This window comes from Procambarus clarkii, chromosome 44 (genome assembly GCF_040958095.1).
Source record: "Procambarus clarkii isolate CNS0578487 chromosome 44, FALCON_Pclarkii_2.0, whole genome shotgun sequence".
NCBI lineage: Eukaryota > Metazoa > Arthropoda > Malacostraca > Decapoda > Cambaridae > Procambarus > Procambarus clarkii.
In genome coordinates, this window is record NC_091193.1 from 29816826 (window position 1) to 29837407 (window position 20582).

The following is a 20582-nucleotide window of genomic DNA, read 5'->3' on the forward strand; positions in this document are numbered from 1 at the left end:
CGAGGGATGCCATCGTTTCGACCACACCCAATATGACCCGACAGTGCAGAAGAAGCCTGCCCAAAAGCCCACAAACCCCACAAATAGTGAGACCAGGCGTGAGCAACCAGCACGAGCCTCCTCCCCATCGCCACGTCAATGGGGCGAGCCACGAAAGAGCCGACGCCTCTTGTGAGAGTCCGACTTATGCACAGAGCAATCACCATGCCGACCAGACGAAGACGGGTCTGAAGATGGCGCCGGCACAGAAACTGGTACCAGCGACCTACCATGATGAGGGAAACCTTGAGCCCTGGCGCGACCCTTCTGGGAGGAACCCCACCTTCCCCGGGACCCCCGACGAACCAACAAGTCCAACATCAGGCGACAACTGGAAGAGGCTGCCTGCAGATATTGCCCAGCAGCAGATTCTACAAAAAGCAAGGGACAAAATGGCAACGAAAACTTAAGAGCTAGTGCCCAAGCAGATTCCAAGGAAGAAGCGAGAACCACATACCGACATGCGAGACACAAAGCAAAAAACAGCGACACCACATCCTGCAGGATCGGCACAAACAACTTCAACAGCGCGGACGACGCGCGTGCCACTGAAACCAAGGCACCAGACTTAGGAACAGCCCCAAACATTTCCACATCCGCCTCAAGCCAATCCGAAGACAGCTCCAGGAGGAAAAAGAATCACTAGACCGAATCCAGCAGGCAACAAGCGCGCAAGTCCTCAGCAACCAGTGCAGCAAAAGTAAGGGAACCTGCACCTAAAGCTGCAACATGCCAACATCCCGCTGAAAGGCAGGGTGAACAAACACGCATTGAGGTGCTCGAAGTTGCCCCCCCCCCCCCCGGTAAACCTGGACCACTGTCAGCACCTCGTGCCACTCAAGTGTGTGGGTATGACAGAAAGTACTCCAAGCATCCAAAGACAACACAGTGCAGTCCGCTAGCCAGGACGACTCCGGAACCTCATAAAGGAACCCAGTAGGGAGACGAAGATCCAAACCCAAATGAAGATGTATCCATTATAGAGGTGTAATTCGAGTTGTGCAGGAGGTAAGCTGCAATGGCCGCCTCGCACCTCATGAGGCAGGATGCGGGAAGCCGAAAACCTCCAGAAAGACGGGACCGACGGACCCAAAGGGACACGGATCCGAACCCATGGAGAGGCCGACACTAAATTCAAATCATACGCAAAGGGGGAAAAAGAAAACCCCCACTCCTTGCAACAGTAAGCCCCGCTCAGAGGGTAGAAAAAGCCAGGCGGGGTCCAACCGGGTCCAACGGGGTTCAAGGCCCCCAAGTCAGCTTGTGGGTCCTTGGGCCCCCCAAGAACCTTCTAAACCCTGCCCCAACCCTGAAGCCCTCACACGTTTTGGAGCAGGGAAGAGGACCAGAATGCACCATAGCAAGGGAAGAATGAGGGGGTGCGGACTGAACCAAGGCTGAAGCGACCAACACCCTCAAGACTGGGTCCCTATAAGCAAAACGGGGCAGCCTTGGGCTTCCGGGTTAGCAATCAACCTTGTGCATTGCAGCAACCTGTATCTAACATGCAACACCTGAGCTGCCTGCACCCGAATAGTCATCAGTGGACTGGGTGAACTGAGTAACTAACAAGCAACAAAACTCGCAGGACTCCAGGTCGAAGGTGTCACCGACCAAACAGGCAGCATGACGGAGGCAAAAACAATGAGAGTCACCCTGAGACAAGGGGACAGAGCAACCTTCAAACTAACACAAGGCGAGAGGGGTCCGATGGACTAACATTCATCGGATCCCTTGAGCCCCCATGGGGTTTCCCAGGGCCCTTAGACTGGTGTCGGTAAGGTGAAGCCCAGGCAGGGTACTGGGAACCAGCGCCCAAGTCTACCAATCAAACATCTAAAAGCTGAAGCTTCCCCGGGATGTGTCTATTCACAAGGGCCTAGCAGGGGGTACCACCCAGAAACACAGATATGTATATAATCCTAAGTATAGATGTGGGCAACCAACCAAAGGCAGACCCCCACCAGGCAGGAAAACAAAAACAAAAGAGAAACCCCACAAGAGAACAACATACCCAGGCAGAACATAGCCAGCCGCTATAATAGGTAATAATGAGCTGTGCAGTACCCCACGCCTCTACCAGTGCAAACTACCTTTTACCCTAAAGTAAATAGGGGAGGAGGAAACCCCCTCAACACACTCAGGGCAGTCAATTACCGAACAGCAAAAGACCAAACAGAGGTAGACTCAAAGGTGACTTGTGGAAGATGGCCCCAAGTCCCAAGGGCGGCACTTACAGTGGCCCTTTGGGAAGGCAACACTAAACGCATGCAGCCCAAGCACCTGTGAAATTACTCCCAGTTCATGCACCACCCTGAAGACATCCCTAGACACAAGGCACACCACTGAAAACACAAGAATCGGGAGCTGGAGTCACACGACCAAGCCTCAAACACATTAGCCGAGAACTGAAGGTGTGGATAGCCAGCGTGAGAGGTCAGGGGCTCCCTCTTCCCCCTACCGGGAAGGGGGGAGCTGCGCAGACGGCTGCGCAGACAAGCATGACATGGTGATGTCATGCTTGTTTGCTTGTTTTTCTTTGAGGAGTTCTGTCCACTCGTTTGACTTTCAGTAGCAGTTTCAACCAGAATAGAGGGTTTGTTTTGGGATGCTTACTGTTCTGGGTGCCTAACCCGGTAGATGGCAGACACAGAATGCTCCGAATCACATATGCAATTCTATAGGCCATTGCTCCTCATGCCTCTCTGAGGGGGGCCAAGTTCTGGCTCGTGATCCCCGGTAGGCCAAAGAACTCCATTCACACTGACTGATGCCAAAGTCTAATATATCCATATCAGCCTGGATAGCTCTGGGGCACCAATGGAGCTCCCCCCCCCCCCAGAAAAGCAGGCATACAATGAAATTCTTCACAAAGAATTCAAGCGCAGCTGCACTCGTCACTACGCGTCATAGGCTTGTAAACAGTGTGCCTCATCCCGCGCCACCAGCACCATGCGCTCGTTCAACCCATATGCATATAAACAGACTTTGTCTGCTAAGTAAACCGTCGTGCACCAATTCAAACTTTACGATGAATTTGATGTCGTGTTCAAAAAAATTTGTCTTCTAGGGCAGTCGTCAATCAAGGTTCCGCTGTAGTAGTTTAACTCACTGACTTTCTGGTTGTCTTTCCCGGTGAAGTAGGAAAAATAAATGTTGCCGCTCTCTGTATCTCTGTGTCTCTCTGCGTATCTTTGTGTGTCTGGGTTGTGTCTATGGTCCCCAGTAGGCCTCTATAACTCTGTGGCTGATGTGGCCCAGTAGATGGTAATCATTTCAGCATACAGATTCAGTGAGCCACTCCCCCAGAAAAAAAAACTGCACAGACTGTTTGGAAGAAAGTGATTTTACATCATAAGCATTCTGCAGACAAGCTGTAGGTATATGCAACATGGCAAATTTTTCTGTAACATTATGTACGAATCACTGGAGGTTGGACCTAGACCGACAGTCCTTTGTAACCACTTATCATTAGCAGCCGTAAGTACCACATGATCATGTGTGGTATGAGGATACCCTGACAGGCCCATACCACTTGCAGTAACTGCAGAAATATATGATTGGATGAGAAATTGGATGTAAATACAGTACTCAATTTTTTTAACTTTGTAGTTCCATGTTTATTGACTCTTGGGAGGTAATCTCTAGTGGATTACCTGATAGTATTTGCCCAATGAAGCACCTGAAACAGGTAGGATTTGTAGTACAGGACAAGCAGGTATGTATGTCATCCTGTCTGAGAGTGTACATTTATGTCCAGGTTATCTTGAGGTTATCTTGAGCTATCTGTTATCTATCTGTCTAGCTATCTATCTGTTATCTCCAACACACACACACAGCAGAACTTACTTCAGGGAGTAGTAGAGTGAGATACCACAAAACATTGCCCATTTCACAACTGAAAGGTCCTGGGTTTTAAACATTTGGGCACATTTACTTGCACCTGATGCCTCTGTTATACCTTGCATTAAAATAGGTACCTTGGAAATAGCTAACTGTTGTGGGTTACATCCTGGTACAGATCATATTGCTCTTTAGGGACCTCAATAAGCCTAACAGACATTCTGTCCCTGAAAATGGGATACCAATTACAGTACTTCTATTTGCAGTAATGTGCCAAACACAAGAAATTAATCATTTAACTCAGTCTGAACTGAATAATGTTGTAAATAAACTGTACATATATTTATAACAATTAAAAAAAAACACTCCAGTTTACTACCTTGATATGTTGCTGTTAATGCCATGAGTGGTGCAGCTGCTGCTTCTATTGCTTCTTCTTTCTCCTCTTCTGTAGGAGTTTGCTGTAGCAGCTCTTCCCCCTTTGCTACATGGCCAAGAATATCCCAGAATGGCTGCAAGACTTTTAAACTGCCAACAACAGAACATCCTGTTGGAATATATTTCTTTAACCACATCAGTTGGTAATACTGTACTGTACTGTATTATACTGTACAAATAATTCATCAGCATTAATTTTCATTAAATTGAACAAATTGAAGAAACTAGCGTGAATGTAATACAATGCCAATTTCTGGGTAAGCCACGGAGGCTCCCTGAAGCTATCACACTGATTAAGTGCCATACTACTAGTAGTCATCAGTTGCGGAGTTCTATTAGCTCACCAGGGACCAAGAGCCAGAACCTGGGCCCCCCTCTACAGAGGCAAAGGGAGTGATGGCCTATGAACACTTTACACTTAAAGTTTATCATCTTTGCCACCACCAGGGAAGCACCCACAAAGATAGGCAAATTAAAACAAGCTACTCCATGATTTAAAAAACGACACCGAGGCCGCAACCTTGCCAACAATGAAAACAACCAACCAAAATTATGTGAAATTAGCCCCCTGTCAGTTTGCCCCACCTACCCCCCTCATTTGGGGAGGGAGGGAGCTGGCCCAGGTCAGCTGAGCCTCCCACCGTCCAGTTCAATTATGATAAAATACACCAATGACCTGGGAAAGGGAGGGTGTCAGAGAGCCTCCAGGGCTCACTCAAACTCCGACATCTCATTACATTCAATGCTGGTTTTCTGTGGGGAGCCCCATTAGCTCCCTGAAGTTAACTAACCATAGACAAGGACAAAATTGGGCCCTTACCAGTAAGAAAGCAGCACTGCAGGTATCAAGAAGAAGAAGAAACCATCGGCCCAAAGCTACACAAGGGCCACAGAGGACCAGAAAAGTTAACAGGATTCCTGGCAGCAAAGACCCTGGTCAACCTCCTAAACCACCACACTCGAATATCAGCCCAAGACATATTACCAAAGACAGCCATCAGAGCGACATACTTCTGGATATCATGAGCACAAAGATAGACTGCAGGCTGGCTAGACTTAATGACATGAGGACAACCCGAGAAATACGAGCCCTGGAACAGGGAACCTGGGAAATCGGATCAACTCACAACAAGTCTACGGAAATAGAACCAGTGACACGAAGATAATGGAGTAAAGCCACCACCAGACAAAGCACATCATGCACTCTCAGTCGAACCAGCCAAGCAGCCACCTCTAAAGGACCACACTGAAAGCCTGCCGACTCATTCTTCATCAGAACAGAAGGAGCCGGCTGCAGCAAAAAAAACCAGCATTGAATGTAATGAAACACCATTTTCTGGGTGAATCCCAGAGGCTCCCCGGAGCTTACTAGGATGATAGGCTAAGGTCAGACTTTGGCATCAGTTATGTGTATGGAGTTCTTGTGGGCCTACCGGGAACCACGAGCCAAAACCTGGCCCCCTCTAGAGAGGCAAGGGGGAGCAATGGCCTATAGAACCCCCCATGTGATTGGAAGCATTCTATGTCTGCCATCGACCGGGTTAGGCACCCAGAAAGGTAGGCATCCCAAAACAAACCCCTATTCTGGTGAAAATTGCAACCAACCTTGAGGTTACCTTGAGGTGCTTCCGGGGCTTAGCGTCCCCGCGGCCCGGTCGTCGACCAGGCCTCCTGGTTGCTGGACTGATCAACCAGGCTATTGGACGTGGCTGCTCGCAGCCTGATGTATGAGTCACAGCCTGGTTGATCAGGTATCCTTTGGAGGTGCTTATCCAGTTCTCTCTTGAACACTGTGAGGGGATTGTCAGTTATGCCCCTTATGTGTAGCGAAAGTGTGTTGAACAGTCTCGGGCCTCTGATGTTGATAGAGTTCTCTCTCAGAGTACCTGTTGCACCTCCGCTTTTTATTTTCTGGGAGGGGCTCCCAGAAAACCAGTGCTTACAGCTCCCCGGAGCTAACTACCCACAGAGGAAAGAGAATAGGGACTTACCCGGGAGGCGGTTGCCGCTCACTCCTCAACGCGAAGTCGAGACAACTGGCTGCATCCACCGACCCAAAGCAACACAAGCCCGACTGGGCCCAGGAACGTTTACAAGGTAACGAGCAGCCAGGACCCTGTTCGACTGCCAAAATCCCCGTGCCCAAATGTCAGCCCAGGACAAATTTCCAAAGACGGCGGCAAGAGCGACGAACTTGCTGATGTCATGGGCACGGGGATAGATCGTAGGCTGGCTAGCCTTAATTAACCTGCGGACGACCCGGGAGACCCGCACCCGCGAACAGGGAAGAAGGGAAACCGGATCAACCAAGAGCGCGTCCACCGGATACAGAAGCTGTGGCATGCAAATAACAACGGAAAGCCGCAACTGGACACAAAACATGATGCCCCCCCGGCTGAACCAACCAAGCATCAACAACCCAGGGACCTCTCCAGAAAGCAGCAGTCTCATTCTTTGCCAGAAAAAAAGGAGAAGGCTGCAGACGTACAAAACGATCACCCCGACCAAAAGAGCAGAAACTTCTGCACCGGAGGAGAGCATGAGGCTCACCAACCCGACCCCCAGAGGCCAATGCCAACAGGAAAAGAGCCTTCGAAAAACAATCCAGAACCGAAGGGGCTACAACAAAATGAGGAGAAAAAAGAAAAGAGAGCACCCTGTTCAATGACCAGGACGGCTCAGGTGGTGCATGAGCAGGCCGGAGGTGAAACAATGCCCGAGACAGCTTGCGAAATGACGCAGACGTGACATCTATACCAAAAGCAAACTGCAGCGGCTCTGCCAGCGCCGCACGATACGAGGTGACAGTGTTAGGCATAAGGAGACGGTCCGGGAACAACCAAGAGAGAAAGGACAACACAACCCTAACAGAAAGCGAAGCACAAAGACGAAGACACAAAAAGAATCGGAAGGACCGCCAGGAAACTTCATACTGCCACCAAGATGAAGCCTGCAGGTGGGAAACTAATAAGGAAGCCACCTAACAACCATAGAGATGATGATAAACTAGAGTAAAAAATACCATACATGAAGACTCGAGAAGATCAAACAAGCCACGAGGCGGACAGGACCGATCTGCTGGAAGGGCGGAGCCGTGGAAAAACCTCCGGGTTCGGACACCGAGCAAGCAGCAACTGAAACCACGGCTGGGCCGGCCACCAGTGGGCCAAGAGGACTTCTCTCCCCTGGTAAGTCTCCAAGAGAGTCAGGACCTGGAGCAACAGCTGAGCCGGGGAAAACAGGTACAGGAACCCCCACCTCGACCAGTCCTGCCGAAAGGCGTCGACCCCAACGGCCTCGCTGTCGGGAAAGGGCGCCACATACAAGGGATACCTGCTTGATACCTGCTTGATGGGGTTCTGGGAGTTCATCTACTCCCCAAGCCCGGCCCGAGGTCAGACTTGACTTGTGTGAGTTTGGTCCACCAGGCTGTTGCTTGGAGCGGCCCGCAGGCCCACATACCCACCACAGCCCGGTTGGTCCGGCACTCCTTCTTGGAAACAATCTAGTTTTCTCTTGAAGATGTCCATGGTTGTTCCCAGCTGCTTGATAAGGGTGGGGTGTACTCACTACCAGGCAGGTGATAGAACAGCTAGTTCCCTTTCTTGCTGGTGTCCACAGTTCCACCAGTGGCCTAGTTAATTATTACATCTATCCCCCCGTAACTAAGGCAGTAGGTTCTGCAGCAGTTAAATAGTGCAGTAGTTAAGATTACACAGACTCATAAGGTTTCTTTATGACAGAATGGATTTTTGAGGAGTAGGGCATTTTGTAGGCACTGAGTAGGCCGTTGTTCAATCCCCGACCATCCAAGTGGTTGGTCACCATTCCTTCCCTACCGTCCCATCCCAAATCCTTATCCTGACCTGGTTGATACCTGGTTACCTGGTTGATGGGGTTCTGGGAGTTCTTCTACTTCCCAAGCCCGGCCCGAGGCCAGGCTTGACTTGTGAGAGTTTGGTCCACCAGGCTGTTGCTTGGAGCGGCCGGCAGGCCCACATACCCACCACAGCCCGGTTGGTCCGGCACTCCTTGGAGGAATAAATCTAGTTTCCTCTTGAAGATGTCCACGGTTGTTCCGGCAATATTTCTTATGCTTGCTGGGAGGGTGTTGAACAACCGCGGACCTCTGATGTTTAAACAGTGTTCTCTGATTGTGCCTATGGCACCCCTGCTCTTCACTGGTTCTATTCTACATTTTCTTCCATAGCGTTCATTCCAGTACGTTGTTATTTTACTATGTAGATTTGGTACTTGGCCCTCCAGTATCTTCCAGGTGTATATTATTTGATATCTCTCTCGTCTTCTTTCTAGTGAGTACATTTGGAGGGCTTTGAGACGATCCCAATAATTTAGGTGCTTTATCGCGTCTATGCATGCTGTATATGTTCTCTGTATTCCCTCTATTTCAGCAATATCTCCTGCTCTGAAGGGGGAAGTGAATACTGAGCAGTACTCAAGACGGGACAACACAAGTGACTTGAAGAATACAACCATTGTGATGGGATCCCTGGATTTGAAAGTTCTCGTAATCCATCCTATCATTTTTCTGGCTGTCGCAATATTTGCTTGGTTATGCTCCCGAAACGTTAGGTCGTCAGACATCATTATTCCCAAATCCTTTACATGCTGTTTTCCTACTATGGGTACATTGATTGTGTTTTATACCCTGTATTATGTTTAAGGTCCTCATTTTTACCGTACCTGAGTACCTGGAATTTATCACTGTTAAACATCATGTTATTTTTTGATGCCCAGTCGAAAACTTTATTAATATCAGCTTGAAGTTTTTCAATGTCTTCAGCCGAGATAATTTTCATACTGATTTTCGTGTCATCTGCAAAGGATGATACGAAGCTGTGACTTGTATTTTTGTCTATATCTAATATGAGAATAAGGAAAAGCAGCGGTGCAAGGACTGTACCCTGCGGTACAGAGCTTTTAACTGCACTTGGACTAGATTTTATATGGTTGACCGTTACTCGCTGAGTCCTGTTTGACTGAAAACTGAGTATCCAGCGTCCTACTTTACCGGTTATTCCCATTGACTTCATTTTGTGTGCTATCACGCCATGGTCACATTTATCGAAAGCCTTTGCGAAGTCCGTGTATATCATCAACATATATAAAACATCAGCATTCTGTTTTTCTTCTAATGCCTCAGTGACTTTGTCGTAGTGCTCCAGTAGCTGTGAGAAGCCCGATCTTCCCACTCGTAATCCATGTTGGCCTGGGTTGTGAAGGTCATTGGGCTCCATGAAATTGGTGACCTGACTCCTAATCACTCTCTCAAATACTTTTATTATGTGCGATGTTAGTGCAACTGGTCTATAATTCTTTGCCAATGCTTTGCTCCCTCCCTTGTGTAGAGGGGCTATGTCTGCTACTTTAAGTGCATCTGGTATCTCCCTCATGTCCAAGCTCTTCCTCCACACTATACCGAGTGCCTGTGCTACCGGCACTTTGCATTTCTTTATAAATATTGAATTCCATGAGTCTGGACCTGGGGCCGAGTGCATGGGCATGTTTTCAATTTCTCTTTCAAAATTTAGTGCGCTCGTGTTGATATCAGTTATATTTACAGGGGTTTGAATATCCCACATAGAGAAATTGTCTGGATATTCCACTTTCATGTTGTTTATTGGAGTTATAAACATGTCTTCATCCTGCTTTTTTAGGATTTCACTAAGTTCTTTGTTATCCTCCGTGTATAAACCTTTACTTGTACGTATAGGTCCAATACTGGCAGTGGTTTTTGCTTTTGATTTTGCATATGTGAAGAAGTATTTTGGATTTTTCTTTATTTCCTGAATTGCTTTCTGTTCTAACTGCCTTTCTTCAGTTTCATACGAGTGTTTCAATTTCCGCTCGATTTCTTCAATCTCCCAATTTAAATTATTCCTTCTTTGATGGGAAATTCGTGTCTGCATAAGCAGTTCCGTCATTTTTTTCTTGCGTTTATAGTGTCGTCTGCGTTCTCTTTCTACGTAGGATCTCTTTCTGGCTTTTCTCAAAGAAACATGCTTCAGACTTGATACGCTTCCGAAGTCAGTTTTTCTATTCCTTCTGTAGGACTTGTATTACTTAAAACAGTTTCCCATGGAATGTTTTTAAATTCCCTGTTTATTATCGCTCAGTCTATCCTTTTATTATTAAAATTGAATTTACTGAATAGCCCCTCTCGCTTTATCAACGTTTTAGGTCTATTCTGAGTATTGATGGTCGTTTGCACTTCAATGAGCTTGTGATCTGAATATGTGGTATCTGATATCGTATTGTCTCTGATAATGTCTTCATTGTTTGTAAAGACCAGATCTAGAATATTTTCATTTCTTGTTGGCTCCGATATCTGCTGATTGAGTGAAAATTTGTCACAGAATCTAAGTAGTTCTCTAATCTGTGGTTGGTTAGGTCCTGATAGATTTTCTGGTATAATATTATTGTTTGCTATTCTCCACCTGAGACTAGGCAAGTTGAAGTCACCTAGAAAGATAATATCAGGTATTGGGTTCTCCAAATTATCAAGGCTATTATCTATTTTGTTTATCTGTTCTGTGAATTCCTCAGCCGTTGCATCTGGCGGTTTGTATATTAGAATAATCACTAAATTAATTTTCTCTATTTTTAATCCCAGTACCTCTACCACCTCATTTGTAATGTTAAGGAGCTTTGAGCATACAAGGTCCTCCCTAATATACAGACCCACTCCTCCATGTGACCTAATTTTCCTATCACACCTGTATAGGTTATATCCTTGAATCCAGATCTCACTGTCTAAGAATTCCCTTGCATGGGTTTCTGTGAAAGCTCCAAATACGGCATTTGACTCCATGAGGAGGGCATTTATGAACTGTACTTTGTTGTTTGTTCTTGTTTTTAGTCCTTGTATGTTGGCAAAGATGAATGAGGTTACTCTATTAATGATAGTTTGACTGGGAGACTTTTTCGGCAAGCCCATTATGCGTGGACATATTGAGTTTGTTCTGACCAGTGCTGATTGTTGTAGGGCAGTTGCCTGTCGTAGTTGTAGTTCCCTTTCGATGTGTAATTGTATCTGTAATTCTGGAATGCAAGTGGATCTGGCATCCAGTTCCATACCTTCTCCATGCTCCTCCTTTTGAATTCTCTTTCGGTTGGGTTGGGTATAATATAAATTTATCGAGTTTCCTCCAAATTCATTATCCTGCTTGCCACTTTTTGTAGTGTTCCGTGCCTTTCACGTGAAAGTATGGGCAGCTGAGGTCATAGCATTTTCTGTCCTCCAGTGAGGATTGGCACATGTCAGGATGGAAAACCTACATATTGATCCAAATCGACACTCACTTTCCTAAGCATATTTAAACATTTTTTGGGATGTTGGTAACTGCATTCTAATCCTTTCTTATTACCAGCATATCTATGTCTGCATATGCCCTTTGCATAAAATTTCCATAAGTCTGTCCTTCTGGTCTGACTCGCTCTATCGGGAACCGTTGTAGTGTCTGTACCTATCGAGCTGTCAGTGCTGTCTGTTACACTTTCTAGTTTACTGCCATCTACATCCTGGCCTACTGAGTCAGAGTTTACAACTTCCTGAGTTTCAGCCTCAGTTTCATCCCTGACTATAGCCTCCACCCCTGGTATATTAGAATTGTTGTTGTTCCTTTCCCACTCCTTCTGGATGGCTGGTAGGCTTTCAATGAACGATGTTTTCCGTTCATGTGTCATGTTATCTAGAAGGGTTTTTAGGATATTCAAAGCTGGCAGGTCATTTTTACACACCCAGAGCAAATGGCCAGCTCTCAGTGCCGTGGTGTTACTCACTTCTGTACAAGCCTAATGAAATCTATTCTTACAGATGTAACATTCAATTCCCGTTGCCTTCGACTTTAAGGAATTGTTACCGTGGCCACAAATTTGTTTATTTACTCCCATTTTGCCTTGTTTTGTTGTATATATCTATATATTTATAATATATGTATTCCATATATTTGTAATAATATATATGTTTATTTGTTCTACTGTATGGTCAGTACTTATCGCACGGTCGAGGGTTAGGGTCCCAGAGGCTGTACTGTTGACACGTTGTTGTCCCAGGCCGCCAGCTGATGCCGTCAGTTGCCAGTTACTAATGCTGATATATTAATTCGCTGATATATTAATAAGGGAAGGCGCTGCGACAACGCCAACGTGAAGAGGTCCACCTCGGGGCATCCGAATGTCTGGCAAAGCCATTGGAAGGAGTCGGCGTCGATCATCCATTCCGTGGAAAGGGGAACGAAACGAGACAGCCCATCAGCCAAGACACTGGACACTCCCCATACGTGAACCGCCAGGAGAGCCAAACCCCGAGAACTCAGCAGACGAGTCACCCGAAGCGACCAGCGCCAAAGAGCTAAAGACCACATCAAACACCCCCGGTTCAGACAATGAACCACCGGGGAGCAGTCTGAATGGAGCTGGATTGTCGATCCACTGGCGACTCGAAGCCTCTGAAGAGCAAACCACACCGCCGCGAACTTCAGCAAAGTGCTGTGGGCTCAACGGAAGGACAGACCCCGCCGTCCCTTACCGGCTTGATGAACACTGGACACAAAGCCTCAGCCGAGAGACGACGCATCCGTGAACACATCGAGTGAGGGCTCGGGTAGGCGCCAAGGCACTGAACCCCAAAAAACCCGAAGAGGAAGCCGGCAACACAGCAACCGACGCAAAGCCTTCGGGGCCTGAACCCAGCGATCGCAAGAGGCGGAAGGGACGTCCCCGAAAGAGCCAGAAGAGCCGACAAAGCCAAACCCGACCCGGCGGGTAGACCATCATCACAAAGTTCAGGCTCATGCACAGACCCTCGAGCAACTGCCGGGTGACCCAGGAGCCCCTAGAAACAGGCACAAGCGGGACCGCAGCCGCAGAAGAGACTCCGGAGGAAAAGACAAGGAAGCGGTCCGAGAGTCCCACACAAGGCCCAGCCAGGTCCAAACCTGGGAGGGAACCAGATGGGACTTCCTCCAGTTCATTAAGAACCTGAACCCAGCGAGCTGAGAAAGAACCAGATCCCTGGCCAGCAGACAAGCGGACTGGCTGGGAGCCCAAACCAGCCAGTCATCAAGGTAGGCTAACACCCGAACACCTAGCAGACGCAGACAGGTCACCACGACCCTCGTGAGGCGTGTGAAAACGCGAGGTGCCAGGTTCAAACTGAACAGGAGAAAACGAAAGCGGTAAGCACGAAGCCCCACAACAAAACCTAGCCAATCCCAGAACTCCGGATGAATCGGGACATGCCAATAAGCATCGCGGATGTCCAGGGACACCATCCAAGCGCCCAACTACAACAGAAGCCGAACCTGAGACAGCATAGTCATTCGAAAGGAGGGGCAATGAACCTAGGGGTTCAGACGGGACAAGTCCAGAATGAACCACAGGTCCGAACAGTCCTGTTTTGGGACTGGAAACAGACGGGAAACCCATCTGAGGGACGGAGTCGTTTCGACCACGCCCAAGCGAACCCACTTCAGGATGACCTGACAGAGCGCAGGGGAAGAAGCCTGCCCCGCCAGCCCCGAACCCCCTGCAGGAGGAGGGGCTACCCAACACCACCGGAGGCCATGCGAAATGACCCGAAACGCCCACAAATCGTGGAACCAGGAGTGAGCGAACAGCGCAAGCCTCCCCCCCATCGCCCCGTCAATGGGGCAAACCACGAAAGGGCTGGCGCCCCTTACGAGACCCAGAACCACGCACAGAGTGAACACCGCGCCGACCAGACGGAGGCGGGTTTGAAGGAGGAACCGAACCCGAACCAGACACCAGTTGCCTACCATGATGAGAGGAACCCCGAGCCTTGGCACGACCCTTCCGGGAAGGTCCACCACGGGACCCCCGGAGAACCAACAAGTTCGACATAGGACAGCAAGAAGCTGAAGTAGCCTGAACATACTGCGCAACGGCGGAAGCCTCAAACAAGAGAGGACAAAAGGGAGAAGACATCCTAAGAGCCAAGGCCCAAGCAGATTCCATAGAGGAGGCAAGCGCAGCCTGCTGACATGCGAGCTGGGAAGCATAAAACAGAGCAACTGCATCCCGCAAGATCGGCGCGAAAAGCTTCAGCAATGCAGCCGACGAGTGAGCCGCCGAGGTCAAGGCGCCAGACCCAGGAACACCTTGAAGTTACCTTGAGGTGCTTCCGGGGCTTAGCGTCCCCGCGGCCCGGTTGTCGACCAGGCCTCCTGGTTGCCGGACTGATCAACCAGGCTGTTGGACGTGGCTGCTCGCAGCCTGACGTATGAGTCACAGCCTGGTTGATCAGGTATCCTTTGGAGGTGCTTATCCAGTTCTCTCTTGAACACTGTGAGGGGTCGGCCAGTTATGCTCCTTATGTGCAGTCAGCCCCCAGCGCCCCCACATCCGCTGTGAGCCAGTCCGAAGACAGCTCCAGGAGGGAAAAAAAGCGCAAGGCCGCAACCAAAAGGCCCCGAGCGCGCAAGTCCTCCGCCACCTGCGCCGCCGAAAGGAGGGGGACATGCACGTGTAGCTGAAAGACACCAAAATCCCGGGGAAGGGGAGGAGCAAACAAGCACTCACTGAGGTGCTCAAGGTCGCCCCCCCCCCCGGAAAACCTGAAGCAACGTTGAAGCCTCCCACCACTCAAACGTGCGGGAACTGCAGGAGTGGCAAGCCTCCAAAGCAAAGACAGGACAGCTCGCCAGCCAGGAAGACTCCGGAACCTTGTAACGAAGTCAGAAAGGGAACGAAATTGCAAACCTGAAAGCCAAGGGATCCATTGCCGAGGCATAATCCGGGTCACACAGGAGGTTAGCTGCAAGGGCCGCCCGCACCGCAGCAGGTTGGATGCGATAAGCCGAAAACCTCCGGAAAGACGGAACCAAAGCACCCGGGGGAACACGGAACCGAACCAGGGGAGGAGCAGACACCAAGTCCAACTCATACGCAGAGGGGGAAAAAGAAAACCCCACTCCTTGTAACAGAAAGCTCCACTCAGAGGGCAGAAAAACCCAGGCGGGGTCCAACGAAGCCCAAGGCCCCCAAGCCAGCCCCTCCCCAGCCCCAGGGTCCTCCTCCACAGGACCCGGGGCCGAGCCTCCCCCAAGCACCAAGCCCACCAGACAAGGCCGGCACAGCCATAGAAGCCGGATAGAATGAGGCCCACTGGTCAGACCCAGAGGCTTCGGCTGGGGGAGGAGATTTGAATGCCTCTGTTGCCACACCGGAAGGGGTATCCCCCGAGGCTGCCCAAGTCTCAAGACCAACTAACCCCAGCTCCGGTTCCGAAACCCTCAGACGTTTTGGGGCCGGAAGCAGGGGAGGGGGACCAGAACGTACAACAGAAGGGGAAGGACTAGGAGTTTGCAACTGAACCAGGGTTGAAGCAACCCCCACCCCCAAGTCCGGGTCCCTATAAGCAAAACGGGGCAGCCGTGGGGCATCCGAGAGAGCAACTAACCTAGTCGTTGCAACAAACGAAACCTAGAATGCAACGCTCACGCAGCCTGTACCTGAAGATGATCATCCACAGATTGGGTAAATTGAGTCACCAGTAAGCAGCAGTACTCACAGGACTTAGGGTCGAAAGTGTCACAGACCCAACAGGCTGCGTGACGGAGGCAAAAACAGTGAGGGTCGCCCTGAGACAAGGGGACCGAACAACCCTCAAACTTGCACAAAGCGAGGGGGGGAAACCCTGGGGTCACATCCATCAGACCCATGCGTCCCCTAGGGGATTCCCAGGGTCCTGAGCATTTACTTTAAGAGGACTCGTGCCCAGGCAGGGGTACTGCTAACCGGTGTCCAAAAACTACCAACCAAACAGACTAAAGCTGAACCCCAGGGACGTGTACACTCACGGGGACCAAGCAGGGGGCACCACCAAATATCAGGGTGAGGCCAAACACCAGTGGCAAGTAGGGCAGAACCCCCCCCCTCACCTGAGCAAGTACAAAAAGAAAAAACAAAACCCAAGCAAGAGGACAACGTACCCCAAGGAACAGAGCCGACCGCTGTGATAGGTGACAACTAGCTGTGCAGCACCCTGCATCCCCTACCAGTGCAAAAACTGCCTCTTACCCTAAGGTAAATGAGGGAGACAAAACACCCAAGTACCCAAAGGGCAGCCGAAAAACCGAGCAGTGAAACGGACACACAGAGGCAAACCCCGAGGAACTTGTGGAGGGTAACTCCAAGCTCCAAGGGCAGTACTTACAAGGCACCTAGGGAAGGGAACCCTAGGCGCATGCAGCCCGAGTACTGAAGAATAACTCCAGGCTCTCACACCCCTGAAGTACAGCAGCCACACACAAGGCGCAGCGCCGCAAAAGACCAGAGCCAGAGCACAAAGCCGAGGCAATAACATCAGCCTCAAGAACTGGGGGTGTGGGTCGCCGGCGCGGTGGGTTTGGGGCTACCCCTTCCCCCTCCCGGGGAGGGGGGAGCAGGGCAGACAGAGGCGCGATGACGGGTGATGTCATACTAGTTTGCTCGTTTTCGTTTGGGGAGTTCTATCCACTCGTTCGGTCTTTGGTTACAATTTTCACCAGAATAGGGGTTTGTTTTGGGACGCCTACCTTTCTGGGTGCCTAACCCGGTCGATGGCAGACGTAGAATGCTTCCAATCACACGGGGGTTTCTACAGGCCATTGCTTCCCGTCTCTCTAATGGGGGACCAGGTTCTGGCTCGTGGTCCCCGGTAGGCCCACAAGAACTCCATACACATAAATGATGCCAAAGTCTGACATTAGCATATCAGCCTAGTAAGCTCCGGGGAGCCGTAGGGGGCTCTCCCAGAAAAAAAAACAGCGTTGAATGTAATGAAACGCCATTTTCTGGGTGAGTCCCGGAGGCTCCCCGGAGCTATCCATGGCTGATATGGATAAACTAATTATTTTGCATCAGTCAATGTGGGTGGAGTTCTAGCCTACCGGGGACCACGAGCCAGAACCTGGCCCCCTCACAGAGGCACGGGGAGCAATGGCACATGTGATTTGGAGCATTCTATATCTGCCATCGACCAGGACAGACACCCAGAAAGGTAAGCGCCTCAAAACAAACCCCTATTCTGGTTAACAATGAAAATCGACAAACGAGTGGACAGAACTCTCCAAAAGAAAAATGAGCAAACAAGCATGTCGACACGAGCTGCGCCGCATGTCTGCGCAGGCAGACATGCGCCATTCAGGGCAGGCGCCAAGGCACTGAACCCTGAAAAACCCGAAGAGGAAGCCGGCGACACAGCAGTCGACGTAAAGCCTCCAGGGGTCGAACCCAGCGATTGCGAGAGAGGCGGAAGGGACATCCCCGCAGGACCCAGAACAGCCGACGAAGCCAAACCCGACCCGGCAAGTAGACCAACATCGCGAAGTTCAGTCTCCAGCTCAAACCCTCGAGCAACTGCTGGGTGACCCGGAAGCCCCCCAGAAACAGACACAGGCAAGACCGCAGCCGAAGGAGAAACTCTGGAGGAAGAGACAAGGAAGCGGTCCAAGAGTCCCACACAAGACCCAGCCAGGTCCGAACCTGGGAGGGAACCAGACGGGACTTCTGCCAGTTCACCAGAAATCCGAACCCAGCGAGCTGGGAAAGCACCAAATCCCTGGCGAGCAGACACGCTGACCGACTGGGAGCTCAAACCAGCCAGTCGTCGAGGTAAGCCAACACCCGAATACCTAACAGACGCAGACAGGCCACCACGACCCGGGTAATGCGTGTAAACACGCGAAGTGCCAGATTCAACCCGTAGGGAAGACAACAAAAGCAGTAGCACTGACGCCCCACAACAAAACTGAGCCAGTCCCGGAACCCCATATGAATAGTTACGTGCCAATACGCGTCCTTGAGGTCCAGGGACACCATTCAAGCACCCGGCTCCAACAGAAGCCGGACCTGGGACAGAGTGGTCATCCAAAACGAGGGACAAGAAACTCAAGGGTTCAGAGGGAACAAGTCCAGAATGAACCGCAGGTCTGTACAGTCCCGTTTCGGAACCGGAAACAGGCAGGAAACCCACCTGAGGGACGGCGTCGTTTCGACCACGCCCAAGCGCACCCACTCCAAGATGACCCGACGGAGCGAAGGAGAGGAAACCTGCCCCTTCAGCCCTGAACCCCCCATAGGAGGAGGAGCCACCCAACGCCACCGCAGGCCGCGAGAAACGACCCGAAAAGCCCACAAATCGTGAGATCAGGCATGAGCGAACAGAGAAAGCCTCCCCCCATCCCCCCATGAATGGGGCGAACAGCGAAAGGGCCGCTGCCCCTTATGAGAACCCGACCTGCACGCAGAGCGAACACCGCGCCGACCAGGCACAGGCGGGACCGCAGGTGGCACCAGCACCAAACCCGATACCTTTGGCCTACCCTGACGAACGGAACCACGAGCCCTGGTACGACCCCGCCGGGAAGGAACCCCCAGGTGCAGGCGATGAGTCACAATAACGTGGCTGAAGTATGTTGACCAGACCACACACTAGAAGTTGAAGGGACGACGACGTTTCGGTTCGACTTGAGAATGGTCCAGGACGGACCGAAACGTCGTCGTCCCTTCAACTTCTAGTGTGTGGTCTGGTCAACAACCCCCAGGTCCCCCTGAGCACCAACAACTCAGACATAGGGCGGCAAGAGGAAGAAGTCGTCTGAATATAACACTCAACCGCAGAAGCCTCAAAAAGCAGAGGACAAAAGGGAGAAGACAACCTAAGAACCAGGGCCCAAGCGAATTCCAAGGAGTAAGCAAGGACTGCCTAACGACATGCGAAATGCACATCGAAAAACCACAGCAACGCCTCCCGCAGGATCGGCGCAAAAAGCTTCAACATGGCAGACCATGCCCAAACAGCCGAGAACAAAGCATCAGACCCAGGAACGGCCCCAAGCGCCTGAACATCCTCCTCAAGCCAGTCAGAAGATAGCTCCAGGAGGGAAAAGAAAAGCAGGACCGAAGCCAAAAAAGCCACAAGCGCGCAAATCCTCCGCCACAAGAGCAGCCGACAGGGAAGGAACCTGCACATGGAGCTGCACCACACTAACATCCCACAGAAAGGCAGGAGCGAAGACACTCATTAAGGTGCTTAAAATCACCGCCCAGCTAAACCTGGACCACTGTCAATGCCTCACGCCACTCAAACGTGGGGGTCCGACAGAACGAGTCCCAAGCATCCAGTGAAAACAAGGGGCAGTCTGCAAACCAGGATGACCCCGAAACCTCATAACGCACCCAGGAAGGACACGACGATCCAAACCTGAACGAAGAAGGATCCATTATGGAGGCGTACTCCGGGTCACGCAGGAGGTAAGCCGCAAAGGCCGACCGCACCTCAGGCGGAGAGATGCGGGTAGCCGAAAACCTCCGGAAGGACTGAACCGAAGAATCCACAGGGACACGGAACCGAACCCAGGGAGGAGCAGAACCCAAGTCCAATTGTACGCAGAGGGGGGAAAGGAAAACCCCACTCCTTGCAAAAGTAAGCCCCGCTCAGAAAGACGGAACATCCATGCACGGTCCAATGGAGCCCAAGGCCCCCAAGTCAGCTCCTCCTCAGCCCCAGGAGCCTCTACACCAGGCCCCGGGGCTGAGCCGTCCTCCAAAGCCCCGGCCTCACAAGAAAAAGCCGGGGCAGCCAAAAGAGCCGGAAGAAAAGGGGCCCACTGGTCAGACCCCGGAGCATTGGCCGGAGGAACAGACTCGAATGCCTCTGTAGCCACCCCGGAAGGGGCAACCCCCAAAACTGCCCGAGTCTCAGAAACCTCTAAGCCCTACCCTGACCCCAAAGCCCTGAGACACTTAGGGGCCGGAAGTCGGGGGGGGGAAGAGGGGGGGGGGACAGAATGAACCACCAAAGGGGGAAGAACAAGGGGGCGCAGACGGAACCAAGGCCGAAGTGACCAACACCCCCAAGTCCGGGTCCCAATACACAAAGCGGGGCAGCCTCGGGGCATCCGGGGAAGTGACAACCCGAGCGCGTTGCAACAATCTAAACCTACCTTGCAAATGCATGAGCTGCCTGCACCCGAAGTAAATCATCAGCAGACTGGGTGAACTGAGTCACGAACAAGCAACACAGCTCGCAGGACTCAGGGTCGAATGTGTCACCGACCCAACAGGCAGCATGACGGAGGCATAAACAATGAGAGTCACTCTGAGACAAGGGGACAGAGCAACCCTCAAACCCGCACACAGCGAGAAGGGACACAAGGGTCTCCTCCATCGAACCTGAGAGCCCCCGCGGGGTTTCCCAGGCCCCCTAGACTGGTCTGCTAACGGTTATCCCAGGC

The 20582-nt window shown here is 51.0% G+C and overlaps 1 protein-coding gene across 1 annotated transcript in view; it reads right to left on the reverse strand.

The window, feature by feature from the left end:
• LOC138350209 (protein broad-minded-like) overlaps nucleotides 1–20582 on the reverse strand; it is a 148778-nt gene that overhangs the window by 82781 nt on the left and 45415 nt on the right. The window contains exon 3 of the mRNA XM_069300557.1: nucleotides 4262–4429. Coding sequence (XP_069156658.1) covers nucleotides 4262–4429 — 168 coding nt within the window. The remainder of the gene's footprint in view (nucleotides 1–4261; nucleotides 4430–20582) is intronic.